General features: G+C 41.3%; 2 protein-coding genes across 2 annotated transcripts; both read left to right on the forward strand.

Moving 5' to 3' along the window:
- Positions 1–2,823: 2,823 nt before the first annotated feature.
- On the forward strand, positions 2,824–4,273 carry LOC147310703 (nanos homolog 2-like). The gene has a single exon (XM_086269201.1). It carries the CDS (start codon positions 2,921–2,923, stop codon positions 3,419–3,421), a length of 501 nt encoding a protein of 166 aa, XP_086125327.1. The 5' UTR covers positions 2,824–2,920; the 3' UTR covers positions 3,422–4,273.
- An 848-nt stretch (positions 4,274–5,121) lies between these two features.
- On the forward strand, positions 5,122–6,689 carry LOC147310704 (nanos homolog 2-like). The gene has a single exon (XM_086269139.1). The coding sequence runs from the start codon at positions 5,291–5,293 to the stop codon at positions 5,789–5,791; it is 501 nt and encodes a 166-aa protein (XP_086125265.1). The 5' UTR covers positions 5,122–5,290; the 3' UTR covers positions 5,792–6,689.
- The last annotated feature ends 8,321 nt before the right edge of the window (positions 6,690–15,010 follow it).

Consider the following 15,010-nt stretch of genomic DNA (forward strand, 5'->3'; position numbering starts at 1 on the left):
ACCAATCCCTGGCGCTCTGATCAAGATTCCTGTGGATGCAACTCATCAGGGAATGGCAACGAGGAAGAGGAGAGGGGAGGCCTGTGGGAGTAGCATAGTGAGAACAACCACACATCTGCCAACTGAGTCAGCACTGCAGGATTGATCAGAATGACACAGAATGGCCCTGTCACAAGCCTATTTAGATATGCTTGAAAACAGACTTTGGGGGGACATGTGATACCACTGACTACTCCCCAGCTTTTTCCAACTTGGATGTTGTATGTGGAGTTTGTTGCTTTTTTCTCCTCTATCTCTCTCCACGTTTATATACATTATTTTAATCGTGTGTGTTTTGGTCTGCCTCTGTAATGTGAGTGTCAGCCCAGTGACGCTCCAATTCAAAGTGACATTGCTTTGGCAATGACTCCATCTAATGGTTAAATTTCTGAACTGCAGGCTCAGTAAGTAAGTAAGTAAGTAAGTAAGTAAACTTAATTTATTAAGCGCTTTTCACAGACAGACATTCACAAAGCGCTGTACACAAATATTAAAATAAACAATAAAATCAATAGACATTATATACAATGTAAAAGATCAAATGTAATTAGTGTAAAAAATATAAAATGTAGATCAACAAAAGGCTTGTTTGAACAGAAGAGTTTTTAACTGTTTTTTAAAAGAATCCACAGAGTCAAGCAAACGTAGTGGTAGTGGTAAACTGTTCCACAGCCTTGGTGCAACAGACTGAAAGGCTCTGTCCCCTTTTGTCTTCAGTCGTGTACGGGGAACAACTAAGAGACTCTGAGTCTGTGAGCGGAGATGACGAGCAGCAGTGTATTTTAAAAGAAGCTTGGATAAGTAATCTGGAGCCGTTTAGTGCTCTGTATGTTTAAACAAGAATTTTAAAGCGAATTCTAAACTCTATTGGGAGCCAATGTAAAGAATATAAGATGGGAGTGATGTGAACACGCTTGGTAGAGCGAGTTAGTTTTGTATTGTCTGGAGGCGAGAGAGAGATGATTTATCCAAGCTAGTAAACAGGGAATTACAGTAATCTAAGCGTGATGACACAAATGCATGAATGAGTTTCAGTCACAAAAACGCAATATTTTGACCATTACTGAGCTTACACTTGAGAATACTATTTGACCTTTGTGACCTTTTGTACTCCTATTGATATATGTTATATTGTACAAATAGTTCATTAAACACACATTTTCTCAATTTGTTGACAAAACAAACAAACTGGGAAATAATTATTGGCTTTATTTGTCACACCGTGACTGTGGCTGTGGTCTGTGGCAAATTTTCATCTTCACCACTGTACGTGGAGTCTAGCAGTTATCTTTGTGAAAAACAAAGGATCTTGCGGTGCTTGCGGGCAAAATTGGTGCTTGAGGGCACTTCTGAACTCCTTTCAGGCTCTTTTACTCGGTCTTGTCTCACTAGGGTGGGCTGTTATGCAGTGAAAGCAGGTGGGAAGATGTGAGGGACACTTCTTCAAAGAATTTGTTTTCAAAAAAATATTTATCACTTTACACAATATTTATCACTAAGCAAATGTCTACGTGACTTTTGACATGAAACTCTTGTATGATAAACAACTTACAGCTTCCTCTTACTGTAAGAACATGCAGATTTAGAAAAAGGGGAACCTCAGCTCTGAATTCTTAGAATAACTCTGTTGTATTTGTACACACACACACACACACACACACACACACACACAGACACACAGAGAAGTATAAATAAAGCACGCACACAGTGATGAGACGCAGGTCTTGCGTCCATGACTGCCCTCGCGAGTTAAAGACAGCTGCAGTGTTTGTGTTTTCTAACTCAGGTGTCTCAGCTGAAGAACTGCGGGGTGATTTTAAGAAATCCCCTGTCAATTGGTTATGAGCAAAAATTGTTTCTATAAAATAAAAATTAAAAAAACAAAAAAAACCCCAGTTTCAACCGTAACGTGAAGTACACATTTTATTATTTTTTTCCTTTTAGTGAAAGGAAACAGCCGTCGCCGGTATGCTAGTGCGCACGCTCCACCCCCTCCTACGCCTCTTTCCCCCCTTCTTTTTGCTTTGTAAATAAACAGAAATGTGACTTTTGCTTCATAAACAGTTTGACAAACAAGTGGTGCCTGCAGGGTGTATATTCATGGTATAACCGGCATAAACACAGCCTCACTTCGTGTGTGATTGTGCAGGAAATACAACTGTGCGCTCAGCTTCGAAAAAGGACCGCATCTATCCATTTATCCTCATCTCACCTCTATGTATGTGCTCTCTTTGAGCGCAGGTGCGGCTCTTTGCTGTGACACATCTCTAATGTAGTCTAGACGCTCCGGCGCCAGGGGTCATCGGGTGACACACACACACACACACAAACAACAAGTAACACAACATGGACCATGAACTCTGCGTGACTCAACTATACCAAGACAGTTCACCTATTACGAGCCTTTAAAGTAAGCTTATTGCTAAATAGTCTTGATATTTAATCAACAGGTAAGGTAACACCTGATTCTGTTCACATGGACGGAGTTTTTTCAGTGCTAAATAGTCTGCACATCCCGGCTCTTATTATTTATTTTGCTGCGTTATTTTGCAAAATTATCTAATCTAAAAATAAACTACATAAATGAGTGCGATGCAATATTTGCTCTTGGTGTTTTCAGTCCTTTATGTCCATCTTATGTGTCCTTTTTTTCTGTTATCAATCAACCAACCGATCATTCGATTAAAGGCCTGTCAACGGGCTTCGTAAAGGTTCTTTTAAGGTCACCAGAAAGCTACATAAAAGACTGCACCTGCACCTGCACCAAAGTTCTTTTTTTTTTCTCTCTATCTCCGAACATTGTTGCATTTTAAAACCTTCTTCAGTGAGCTATAAATATGAGGCGCTCCAAACACACTCTCAGTTTTACTTCTGCCAAAAAATGACCACAATGCCGAGACAACTGGAGGTCCAGAACTCGATCCTCACTGGTGGGGACAGCTTTAACATGTGGCACGACTACATGAATCTGAGCCAAGTGTTCGAGAAACTGTGCAGCAACCGTGAGGTTGATAACCGAGACACCGAGCGTCCAAAGAAGGGACAAGCGCCCCCTTGGAGTAAGGTCCACACTTCCACTCTGGGGAAGAAATCCTCCAAAAACTCATCACAGTCCAGTCCGACCAGCAGCGCGTCGGACACCAGCAGCAGCGCCTCATCCTCGGACTACTGCCGCTTATGCAAGCAGAACGGGGAGACTCCGAGGGTGTACCTATCTCACAAGCTCAAATCAGACGACGGGATAGTTTTCTGCCCCGTCCTCCGGAACTACACTTGCCCGATCTGCGAAGCCACCGGTGACAGCGCTCACACACGCAAGTACTGCCCGCAGATGAAGTGCGAGGCTGCTGGGAGGATGCAGACGGTAGGCAAGTTCTGGTAGCTGCTGAAAACTGAAGCTGCGAGAAACTGTACATATTTACCGAACTGTTTGGGGTATGTGTTCGTGTTGGCAGAGACCGTTTCAGTTCCAAAGACTGTTTCAAGTTTGACTGTCAAACACTCCGCTGCAGTCTGCAGCAAGGAGCTCTCATCCAGCACATCTGTGGAGCCCCGAGCCGGGGTGAGCGCTCTCAAACCTCGGAAAAAATTAAACTCTTTAAAGTCCTCGAGTGTTTATTGTTGTTGTTATTGTTGTTGTTGTTGTTTAATATGATACAATTTCGGGGGTACTTCATAGGTCACAAGTGAAACACTAAAGTGGCTAACCTTTCTGTGGAATTAAATAGATTTCTAAAAATGTGCCCATAGTGTCAGTGCGCGAGTCTTTTAGTTAAAATGCAAATGCTATATTATCCCTCATGTCAGACAGATTATTCGACAAAAACGTCAGTATTTTGTCTTTTTTTTTTTTTTTTTTTGGTATTATAGAAAATTTTTAACTCACATGCAACTCTTCCACTTGAAGTTACAGATGTACCTGAACTCACCAGAGAACATGCGTCATAAAAAAATAATTAAATTAAATTAAAAGTAACACTTCAAGGCAAAAGTGAAACGATTATGTGAAGTGAGAAATTGAATTAAGGTTCAATAGTTTTAGTTTCAAAATAGAGGGGCTGGGGAAATACAGTATACAAGGTCAAAACAGAGTTTGTACAAGTTTGTACAAAGACAGCTGCAGTGTTTGTGTTTTCTAACTCAGGTGTCTCAGCTGAAGAACTGCGGGGTGATTTTAAGAAATCCCCTGTCAATTGGTTATGAGCAAAAATTGTTTCTATAAAATAAAAATTAAAAAAACACAAAAAAAACCCCAGTTTCAACCGTAACGTGAAGTACACATTTTATTATTTTTTTCCTTTTAGTGAAAGGAAACAGCCGTCGCCGGTATGCTAGTGCGCACGCTCCACCCCCTCCTACGCCTCTTTCCCCCCCTTCTTTTTGCTTTGTAAATAAACAGAAATGTGACTTTTGCTTCATAAACAGTTTGACAAACAAGTGGTGCCTGCAGGGTGTATATTCATGGTATAACCGGCATAAACACAGCCTCACTTCGTGTGTGATTGTGCAGGAAATACAACTGTGCGCTCAGCTTCGAAAAAGGACCGCATCTATCCATTTATCCTCATACCTCACCTCTATGTATGTGCTCTCTTTGAGCGCAGGTGCGGCTCTTTGCTGTGACACATCTCTAATGTAGTCTAGACGCTCCGGCGCCAGGGGTCATCGGGTGACACACACACACACACACAAACAACAAGTAACACAACATGGACCATGAACTCTGCGTGACTCAACTATACCAAGACAGTTCACCTATTACGAGCCTTTAAAGTAAGCTTATTGCTAAATAGTCTTGATATTTAATCAACAGGTAAGGTAACACCTGATTCTGTTCACATGGACGGAGTTTTTTCAGTGCTAAATAGTCTGCACATCCCGGCTCTTATTATTTATTTTGCTGCGTTATTTTGCAAAATTATCTAATCTAAAAATAAACTACATAAATGAGTGCGATGCAATATTTTGCTCTTGGTGTTTTCAGTCCTTTATGTCCATCTTATGTGTCCTTTTTTTCTGTTATCAATCAACCAACCGATCATTCGATTAAAGGCCTGTCAACGGGCTTCGTAAAGGTTCTTTTAAGGTCACCAGAAAGCTACATAAAAGACTGCACCTGCACCTGCACCTGCACCAAAGTTCTTTTTTTTTTCTCTCTATCTCCGAACATTGTTGCATTTTAAAACCTTCTTCAGTGAGCTATAAATATGAGGCGCTCCAAACACACTCTCAGTTTTACTTCTGCCAAAAAATGACCACAATGCCGAGACAACTGGAGGTCCAGAACTCGATCCTCACTGGTGGGGACAGCTTTAACATGTGGCACGACTACATGAATCTGAGCCAAGTGTTCGAGAAACTGTGCAGCAACCGTGAGGTTGATAACCGAGACACCGAGCGTCCAAAGAAGGGACAAGCGCCCCCTTGGAGTAAGGTCCACACTTCCACTCGGGGGAAGAAATCCTCCAAAAACTCATCACAGTCCAGTCCGACCAGCAGCGCGTCGGACACCAGCAGCAGCGCCTCATCCTCGGACTACTGCCGCTTATGCAAGCAGAACGGGGAGACTCCGAGGGTGTACCTATCTCACAAGCTCAAATCAGACGACGGGATAGTTTTCTGCCCCGTCCTCCGGAACTACACTTGCCCGATCTGCGAAGCCACCGGTGACAGCGCTCACACACGCAAGTACTGCCCGCAGATGAAGTGCGAGGCTGCTGGGAGGATGCAGACGGTAGGCAAGTTCTGGTAGCTGCTGAAAACTGAAGCTGCGAGAAACTGTACATATTTACCGAACTGTTTGGGGTATGTGTTCGTGTTGGCAGAGACCGTTTCAGTTCCAAAGACTGTTTCAAGTTTGACTGTCAAACACTCCGCTGCAGTCTGCAGCAAGGAGCTCTCATCCAGCACATCTGTGGAGCCCCGAGCCGGGGTGAGCGCTCTCAAACCTCGGAAAAAATTAAACTCTTTAAAGTCCTCGAGTGTTTATTGTTGTTGTTATTGTTGTTGTTGTTGTTTAATATGATACAATTTCGGGGGTACTTCATAGGTCACAAGTGAAACACTAAAGTGGCTAACCTTTCTGTGGAATTAAATAGATTTCTAAAAATGTGCCCATAGTGTCAGTGCGCGAGTCTTTTAGTTAAAATGCAAATGCTATATTATCCCTCATGTCAGACAGATTATTCGACAAAAACGTCAGTATTTTGTCTTTTTTTTTTTTTTTTTTGGTATTATAGAAAATTTTTAACTCACATGCAACTCTTCCACTTGAAGTTACAGATGTACCTGAACTCACCAGAGAACATGCGTCATAAAAAAATAATTAAATTAAATTAAAAGTAACACTTCAAGGCAAAAGTGAAACGATTATGTGAAGTGAGAAATTGAATTAAGGTTCAATAGTTTTAGTTTCAAAATAGAGGGGCTGGGGAAATACAGTATACAAGGTCAAAACAGAGTTTGTACAAGTTTGTACAAAGACAGCTGCAGTGTTTGTGTTTTCTAACTCAGGTGTCTCAGCTGAAGAACTGCGGGGTGATTTTAAGAAATCCCCTGTCAATTGGTTATGAGCAAAAATTGTTTCTATAAAATAAAAATTAAAAAAACACAAAAAAACCCCCAGTTTCAACCGTAACGTGAAGTACACATTTTATTATTTTTTTCCTTTTAGTGAAAGGAAACAGCCGTCGCCGGTATGCTAGTGCGCACGCTCCACCCCCTCCTACGCCTCTTTCCCCCCCTTCTTTTTGCTTTGTAAATAAACAGAAATGTGACTTTTGCTTCATAAACAGTTTGACAAACAAGTGGTGCCTGCAGGGTGTATATTCATGGTATAACCGGCATAAACACAGCCTCACTTCGTGTGTGATTGTGCAGGAAATACAACTGTGCGCTCAGCTTCGAAAAAGGACCGCATCTATCCATTTATCCTCATCTCACCTCTATGTATGTGCTCTCTTTGAGCGCAGGTGCGGCTCTTTGCTGTGACACATCTCTAATGTAGTCTAGACGCTCCGGCGCCAGGGGTCATCGGGTGACACACACACACACAAACAACAAGTAACACAACATGGACCATGAACTCTGCGTGACTCAACTATACCAAGACAGTTCACCTATTACGAGCCTTTAAAGTAAGCTTATTGCTAAATAGTCTTGATATTTAATCAACAGGTAAGGTAACACCTGATTCTGTTCACATGGACGGAGTTTTTTCAGTGCTAAATAGTCTGCACATCCCGGCTCTTATTATTTATTTTGCTGCGTTATTTTGCAAAATTATCTAATCTAAAAATAAACTACATAAATGAGTGCGATGCAATATTTTGCTCTTGGTGTTTTCAGTCCTTTATGTCCATCTTATGTGTCCTTTTTTTCTGTTATCAATCAACCAACCGATCATTCGATTAAAGGCCTGTCAACGGGCTTCGTAAAGGTTCTTTTAAGGTCACCAGAAAGCTACATAAAAGACTGCACCTGCACCTGCACCTGCACCAAAGTTCTTTTTTTTTTCTCTCTATCTCCGAACATTGTTGCATTTTAAAACCTTCTTCAGTGAGCTATAAATAGGTCACAAGTGAAACACTAAAGTGGCTAACCTTTCTGTGGAATTAAATAGATTTCTAAAAATGTGCCCATAGTGTCAGTACAGGATTGTGAACATCGCAACGCAAAGTTTTTGATTTCTCTCAAAACATATATTTCTTTTCATGTTGAACAGATAATATCTTTAATTTGAGTCAAAGTGATTTGCACTTGAACACGCCCACCAGAAATAGACCGGGACCCATTTTTATTCTGCATGGCTGCTGGAAACATCATGTCACATCTTTGATTAATTTCATCTGAAAATAAACGTAAGTAAAGCCAAGTGTGTTACAAAAGCTTTTATAATTTGTATTGCCAAAATCGCAGAAAATAACCCCATTTAAGCTGGGTCGACAGCCACCCCTAATTTTTGCATGATTGTAGCTGCTAGCTATAAGCTAGCTAGCTATCCTGCGCAACGTTAGAACTGGTTACCAGAAACCGACCATCACAGTCGGGAATACAAGTTAGTATACTGGTAAAAAACGGCTTTTTGCCTAACTAGCTAGCGTTACCACGATGCATCGGTGGTGGATAAAGCTAGCTAGCATAAGTTCATAGTTCATAACATTCATAGTATAACTCCGTGCTCCGCTTCGTTTGAATTTTTCTGGTGAGCTCGCGGTTTCTAGACACAAGCTTGTGTTTGTGCGCGCACGTTTGTCTCTCTTCATATAAATATCTGTGTGTTATGTGTGTGTACACCGAGCGCAAAAGATAATTATTAATGTGCATGATTTAGAGACAGAAATAACAAGCCAGCATATAAGATCAATGACATAAGACTAATTCCTTCAATTGACTTTCAGGCGCAGCTCGGAAAAATGTGCATTTTCTGAAGAAATTTTAATTTTAACAGCAAAAAATTGACCCTATGCCAAACTTAGTCGCTAATGGCTGGTCTGTAGACTGTTTGGTATGTCATGTTACGTATTTCTTGGTTTTTCTATGTAATGTGTTTTATAGAGAAGTAACATTATTCTTTTTTTTCTGTATGCTTTCAGAACCACAGATCGCTCCATCCATTCCATGGCTGAAGCATACATTTTCATTTAATCTGAACAGGTATCATTTTGCATTTACACTGCACATCCTTTTTAAACATTTCATAATAATCTAGACTCTCCCTCATTATCCTCTCATTCACCTTGCTGATGTGTTGAGGACTTGATAAAAGAATACATGGTATGTCCATATCTGTTCTGTCTCTACATGAGATGCAGTCTCTTGATGTAAATTTGACAACTCTGCTATTAAATGCAGTGATTAATGTAGGACAGCAACGATTAATCAACTCATCAAGTTAATATCTTAGGGTTCTGTATTGTTTTCTTTTTTTTTCTTGGGCTTTGTGGAACATTTATGAAAATGTTCCACCATTGATTTAATTTAATGATTATGCAATTCACAATCTGATTAGTCAAATAATTGTTCTAATAGTCTGTGACCAAACAACTATCAAAATAGTAGTTTATTATGGTCAAAGATTTATCAGGTGTGCCAGACTTCAGTTCTTCACTTGTACATTTTGTTCCATATTTTACCTCAAGATATCCCAGAAAGATGAAGCTGAGGAAGAGCTGCAGAGTACCACCATGGCACTCTTCGTCTTCAGGGACAACTCAAGCCTCCTACATCAGCCTCGAGACATCGGGATAATCATTGATGGTGTGGAAGTCCTGAATGAGTTGCCTTCTGTGGCAGCTGGAGTGGCAATGGTCTTTGGACTCTGTTATGCTCTTAATATGGAATATCCACGAGGATTCAGGTTCACCTTTGAGGCTCTTCAAAAGATTATGATGGAGCTTGACTTTAACAAGATGACCTCTAAGATTCGCAAACTTAATTGTGAACTTAACACTGCACAGTAGTGTGTTTGCATGCATGTGTGCATGTGTATGTGCACATGCATGTGCATGTGTGCTTGGTTATTTTGCTTGGTTGGCCTGCAGTGGTATTCTACATTCAAAATTTATAAGAACACCCATTTGAAAGGGAGATTTAAGTTGATTTCATTGATACATGTGTAGATTTTTTTTTTTTTTACATTGTACAGGCACAGTGCACATATAAACATTTTTGAGTACTTGCAAATTGGTTTAAAAATAGTTTTTATAATGGTTTTATGCCAGTTTTAGACAGGTTGCAGGTTTTATACTGGTTTTCAAAAGATTGCAGGTTTTATACTGGTTTTCAAAAGATTGCAGGTTTTATAAAACAAACATTTCTCTAATCATTTCTGCCGTAGCACTAAATCTGTATATTACTAATCCTCTCTATTGATTATAGTTAAAATGGTTTGGAACAATAAATAATTTTGAAATAATTGGTTGGCCAACTGTCTTGTTTTTTATAGGAAATGCAGAGCATTTTTGAACTGAAATGAAATGTAAAAAATATAGTTTGAATATATGTAAATCAATTACCTGGCTTCAACACAAACATATTAGTTCATGTTAATTTGGTTCGATGTGAATACATTAGGTTGGTTAAATTTCAATATATTAGCTTGGTTCAATAATTAAAATATGGTTCTATGTAAAAAAATCAATTTGGATCAATGCAAAATTTAAAGTTTCAGTCAAGTCTAGTAATATTGTTTATATCAACATAAAAGTATCAGGTCATATCAAGTGACTCAATTTGGATTCTATAAAGCCAAATATTTTGGATGTGACAACTGGACATCATTTTTTAAAATTTGAATAGGGTTATTTTTTTTACAGTGTAGTTTATTTCTCACAGTTTTTTAAAAATTCTCTTGCTTTATGGTTCTTAGCGCTGTTACCAGTCTTTGCATTTATCATCATTTTTTCTCTTTTTTCTTTCATGTTACACAAACATGATTACATATTGCATATGAATCAAGGTTGTGCAGAGGTGGTTGCATTTCCCAGACAATCATGCAAAATATATACATTTCTTTTTTTAAAAATGACATGGTGCGACAGGACTGTAGCACAGTAATACAGCAACATCAGAGGCAAATTCCATTCAAGTTTTGCAAGCCTAGCTTTGAACTTTATTTAAATAAACGGCAGTGACTCGTTATGACAAGGATCATTCGTAATCTCACTCAAACCATGCTGAACGGCTCTAACCCAATTAGGAACATAGGGTTGTTGTTTTTTTTGTTTTTTTTAAAAAGAAAAGAAAAACATAACTGAACACAACAGTATGTCAGTGCAGTGACTAATCAGGCAGTACAGTTTCAGGAACCGTTTTAACTGAGGCAGGATGGCATTTTGGTTTTTAAATGGGCATTTAAAACCTGAAATAATCCTAAAGGCTTAGACAAAAAGGTGACATTTGTTTTCGAAATTGAGGTGATGGGCATCTTAGTCGCTGTCACTCCTCATTTCATTTCATTTCATTTCATTTCATTTCATTTTTATTTATTTCACACTTGGTACTACAATCAAACAAAACAACCACATCTTCTGTCAACAAAACACAACAACCTCTCTGGAGCAGCCTCTTTCCACTGGAGGGCACGGGAACCTCATGCTTCACTGAGACCTTTGACTTGCTTTTGCTGTCCTTGTCAAGCAGCTCCAAACCGTCATTGATCTTCTTCAACATCTCGTAACGCTCACGCCCACGAACAGGGAGGAGAAAAACCTCCTTGTCGTCCCCCTCAGCACTGGAGGTACATTTGGACTTCTTTGTGGATGTGGTGTCAGGAGGTGGTGCGCTCTTTCGTTTTTTCGCCTCTTTGGTGCCGCTCTCCTTCTTCTGTTTATTGTCCTCCTGTAGCTGTAACAAAGAGGGACGAAATAACAAAAAAGAGAAACATATTTGTCAAGTAATTTTACCCCCCCCCCAAAAGTGGCATTTAACATGATGATATTCTACTGCCTTCTGGGGGAGGGAAGGAACAGCGGTTTTTCTTTTGAGTTTATATTCAAGTTTTCTCCTTCTTGCCCCCTCTGGTGTACAATTTCTTCCTTTTTCCTGTTTAAAAAGAGTTCACATATTTTGTCATTTGACTGTAAGCAGTGCAAGGAGGAGATGCTCGCTTTTTGCATGACAGTCTGCCACTTCAGTCTTCCCTTTCTTTATAAGGCTGGAAAATACTTCAGACCCCTCCTCAGGCAGTAAGGGGCCTGAGGTGGGGTCTGAACTGTGGGTACCGGTATGAGGAGAGAAGGGGGACAGGACTGGATAGTGGCTTAAAGTTAGGATTTGGTTTGATTAGGTGAGCCGGTTTTTGGTTGTGTCTGCTTATGATTTGAAACAGGTCTGAAATGAGAGAAAGAGGAGTTTGTTCCTGGGGAATTATAAGACAGTGGTGTCCCGTTTTCCTTCTCATTAATCATATGAGAAGAATGAAGGCGTTTTAAAGATTTTTGAGTTGAGGTTTGTCCTTCTGCAGCTATCAGTTTTCTAAAGAACTCGTCCTCCTCATACTGCAGAGTGTTTAGGAAACTTGGCTCAGAGCTGCAGAAGTTCTTGACTGTCGTACATTTGTGGTTAGTCTGATGAAACTCATTTTCAGTGTACTGACTGAAAGTGAACAGCGGGTCCTGACTCCACGTCTGTGGTAAAGGGTTAGGGTGTTGAAAAAAGATCAGGGAACCAGCAATCGCCGGTTCCTTGAGATGCACTCTCCACCGTGGGACAGGATGGTGGTACCCCTGCCCCAGTTCAAAAAATTGCCCATCTTGGGTTTACGCGCATCTACTGAGCTCTTCGCGACGTTTCGGCGTTCCTTCGCCTTCTTCAGGCCGAGCTCAGTGTGTCTGTGTTGTGTGCCTTGTGCCAGAACTAAACTGAAAATATTAGAGCAATATTTCAATGAAATATCCTGAAACGCGTACCTTCACTCAGAAATCGGGGCTGGGGAAACAAAAGCAGAGTCTGAAAGTTTGAGGACAAACAGTCAAATCTTTTTCTCTCTCTCTTTTTTTTTTTTTAAACATGTCATAAAGACGAGACCCACAAACTCAGTATGTCTACTCATTAGCTACCTTGCATTATAAATATATAAAGTTTTAAAAAGTGCTTATTAAAAGAAACTATAGTGATGTGATAACTTCCAGCAGTGTCATTCTCATTTTTGTTCTTGACCAGCATTAATACGAAATGTCAGGGAGAGCAAAACGGTCGTCCTTCACAGTCCTCCTCCAACACTGACAAGGATTGTCCACAAAAAAACCCCAAAAAAACCCCCCAAAGAACTGGTCTCCCATTAACATTCATTCAACGTGTACACAAAGATAGACGTTTTTGGAAAAGCATATTTAATACAAAAGGAGACTTCTCAAACTAAAGAGGAGAGTATTGGCGACTGGTAACACACTGCTGCTGCGACCGACTGGAACACAAGATGACAGGTAAAAATTAAAATAACTAGCAATAATTAGGGGTTAGGTTGGTGTCTAGGTGGGGGTTTTGGTGGGTGCCGGACGCTGTGGCGAAGAGGCCACGCCGATGGCTTCTTCGGTTCTGGAGATATGGCGAATCGGACCAAAAAGGATGGGACAAAACGGTCCCAATCGGAGAAAGGAAGGTGCAGAGGGCCTGGGTCCACCACCACTGTACTCAGCAGGCCCTGCCGGGTCGTTAGACACGCAGCATGGCAGGGATCGGTGACATAACATGTAGCAGTTTCCCTTCACAGAAGCGTCTGCAGCAGGTGGGTGGAGGAGGAGGCAGCAGAACCAGGCCTTTGGAGCACTGTGTCATCTCCTGGTCCTGATGCTTTGAATCTCCCTCTCTGTCTGTCTGTCTGTCTGTCTGTCACACACACACACACACAGAAGCTGGTCAAGTGCTGTGCAACTGGGATTGCACCTGTCGTCCACAGGAGGGCGCCTAGCTGGGAAGTCCAGTACATTCCATATTAAAGTTGTTGCAAGTGCATTTTTTGTGTAAAAGACAGACACACACACACACACACACACACACACACACACACACACACACACACACACAGTAAGGTCTGAAGTGCAAAATTTGAATTACATTCCTTTGTATCTCTCCCTCTCTCTCTCTCTCTCTCTCTCTCTCTCTCTGTCTCTCTCTCTCTCTCTCTGTCAACACACACACACACACACACACACACTCACACACACCAAAGCACACAGACAGAAGCTGGTCACAACTGCTGTGCAACTGGGATTGAACCAGGGGGGCTCCCTCTGCTGGCTCAATGCGGTACAAAGTGTCAGAAGCTGTTAGATATCTGCTTTTGACAATCAATTGCACCTGTCATCCACAGGAGGGCGCCTAGCTGGGAAGTCCAGTACATTCCATATTAAAGTTGTTGCAAGTGCATTTTTTGTGTAAAAGACAGACACACACACACACACACACACACACACACACACACACACTGTAAGGTCTGAAGTGCAAAATTTGAATTACATTCCTTTGTATCTCTCCCTCTCTCTCTCTCTCTCTCTCTCTCTGTCTCTCTCTCTCTCTCTCTCTCTCTGTCAACACACACACACACACACACACACACACACACACACACACACTCAATGGAGTATAAAATAAAGACCGGGGCAGTTCTCTCACTGGAGTCTCTTAGAGTGGAGGCTGCCCTTGCTAGCAAGAAGTTCTGTGTGTTTCTCTTCTCTGAGTCTTTACTGAAGAAGTGTTTTATAACATTTTCCTTAACAACTGACATGTGTTTTTTGTGTAAAAGAGAGAGAGACACACACACACACACACACACACACACACACACACACACACACACACACACACTCACACTCAGCGGCTCAGAGATGAGGGAAAAACAACAGAAATCAGGATAGATTTTAATGTCAGGAGATGCCCTGTGATGCTGGGGCCATTGTGTAAGATTGGAATGTGTACCAGTGGCTGGTGGGTGGTCCTTGAAGGTCCCGGGAGGAGGCGGCGAGGAGGCAGCGGGTGGCTGGGCTTGAGCTGTGGATCAGGGACGTCATTAATTCTGCCTGGTGCTGCGTGTGCCCTGTGCAGCTTGGATGTCTGCCGCTGACGCTCTGTGGTTCCTGTTCTGCTGATCTCCTGGTCCACACACGGCTTCAGGGTGCACTGTACAAGCGGAGAAGAAATGCATCATTGGTTACCAAAATAAAACAGTGTCTTTCTGCCTGTGTCATTCTGTTTGGTTTCTTTGAGCGTTTGTTTCTTAAATACACAGCAAGTGTCACTCTCTCTCTCTGTCACACACACACACACACACACACACCAAAGCAAACACACCAAAGCGCACACACACACACACACACACACACAGACACTGTGAGGTCTGCAGTTCAAAATTTGAATCTCAGAGCTTGGTGTTTTTGTCTCCCTCCAGTGGACAAATGCAGGTATGATTAGGGTTGGTTAGGGTTAAGGGGATTTAGCCAGAGCTTGACGGAATAAAATGGAATAACTGGGA

This window comes from Aulonocara sp. 'chitande type north' Nkhata Bay, linkage group LG17 (genome assembly GCF_057382095.1).
Source record: "Aulonocara sp. 'chitande type north' Nkhata Bay isolate Kocher_YH1m ecotype deep benthic linkage group LG17, A_spYH_male_GT1.1, whole genome shotgun sequence".
Lineage (NCBI taxonomy): Eukaryota > Metazoa > Chordata > Actinopteri > Cichliformes > Cichlidae > Aulonocara > Aulonocara sp. 'chitande type north' Nkhata Bay.

Coding starts and splice junctions, on each gene's coding strand:
- LOC147310704 (XM_086269139.1), top strand. CDS start 5,291: ATGACCACAATGCCGAGACAACTGGAGGTCCAGAACTCGATCCTCACT.
- LOC147310703 (XM_086269201.1), top strand. CDS start 2,921: ATGACCACAATGCCGAGACAACTGGAGGTCCAGAACTCGATCCTCACT.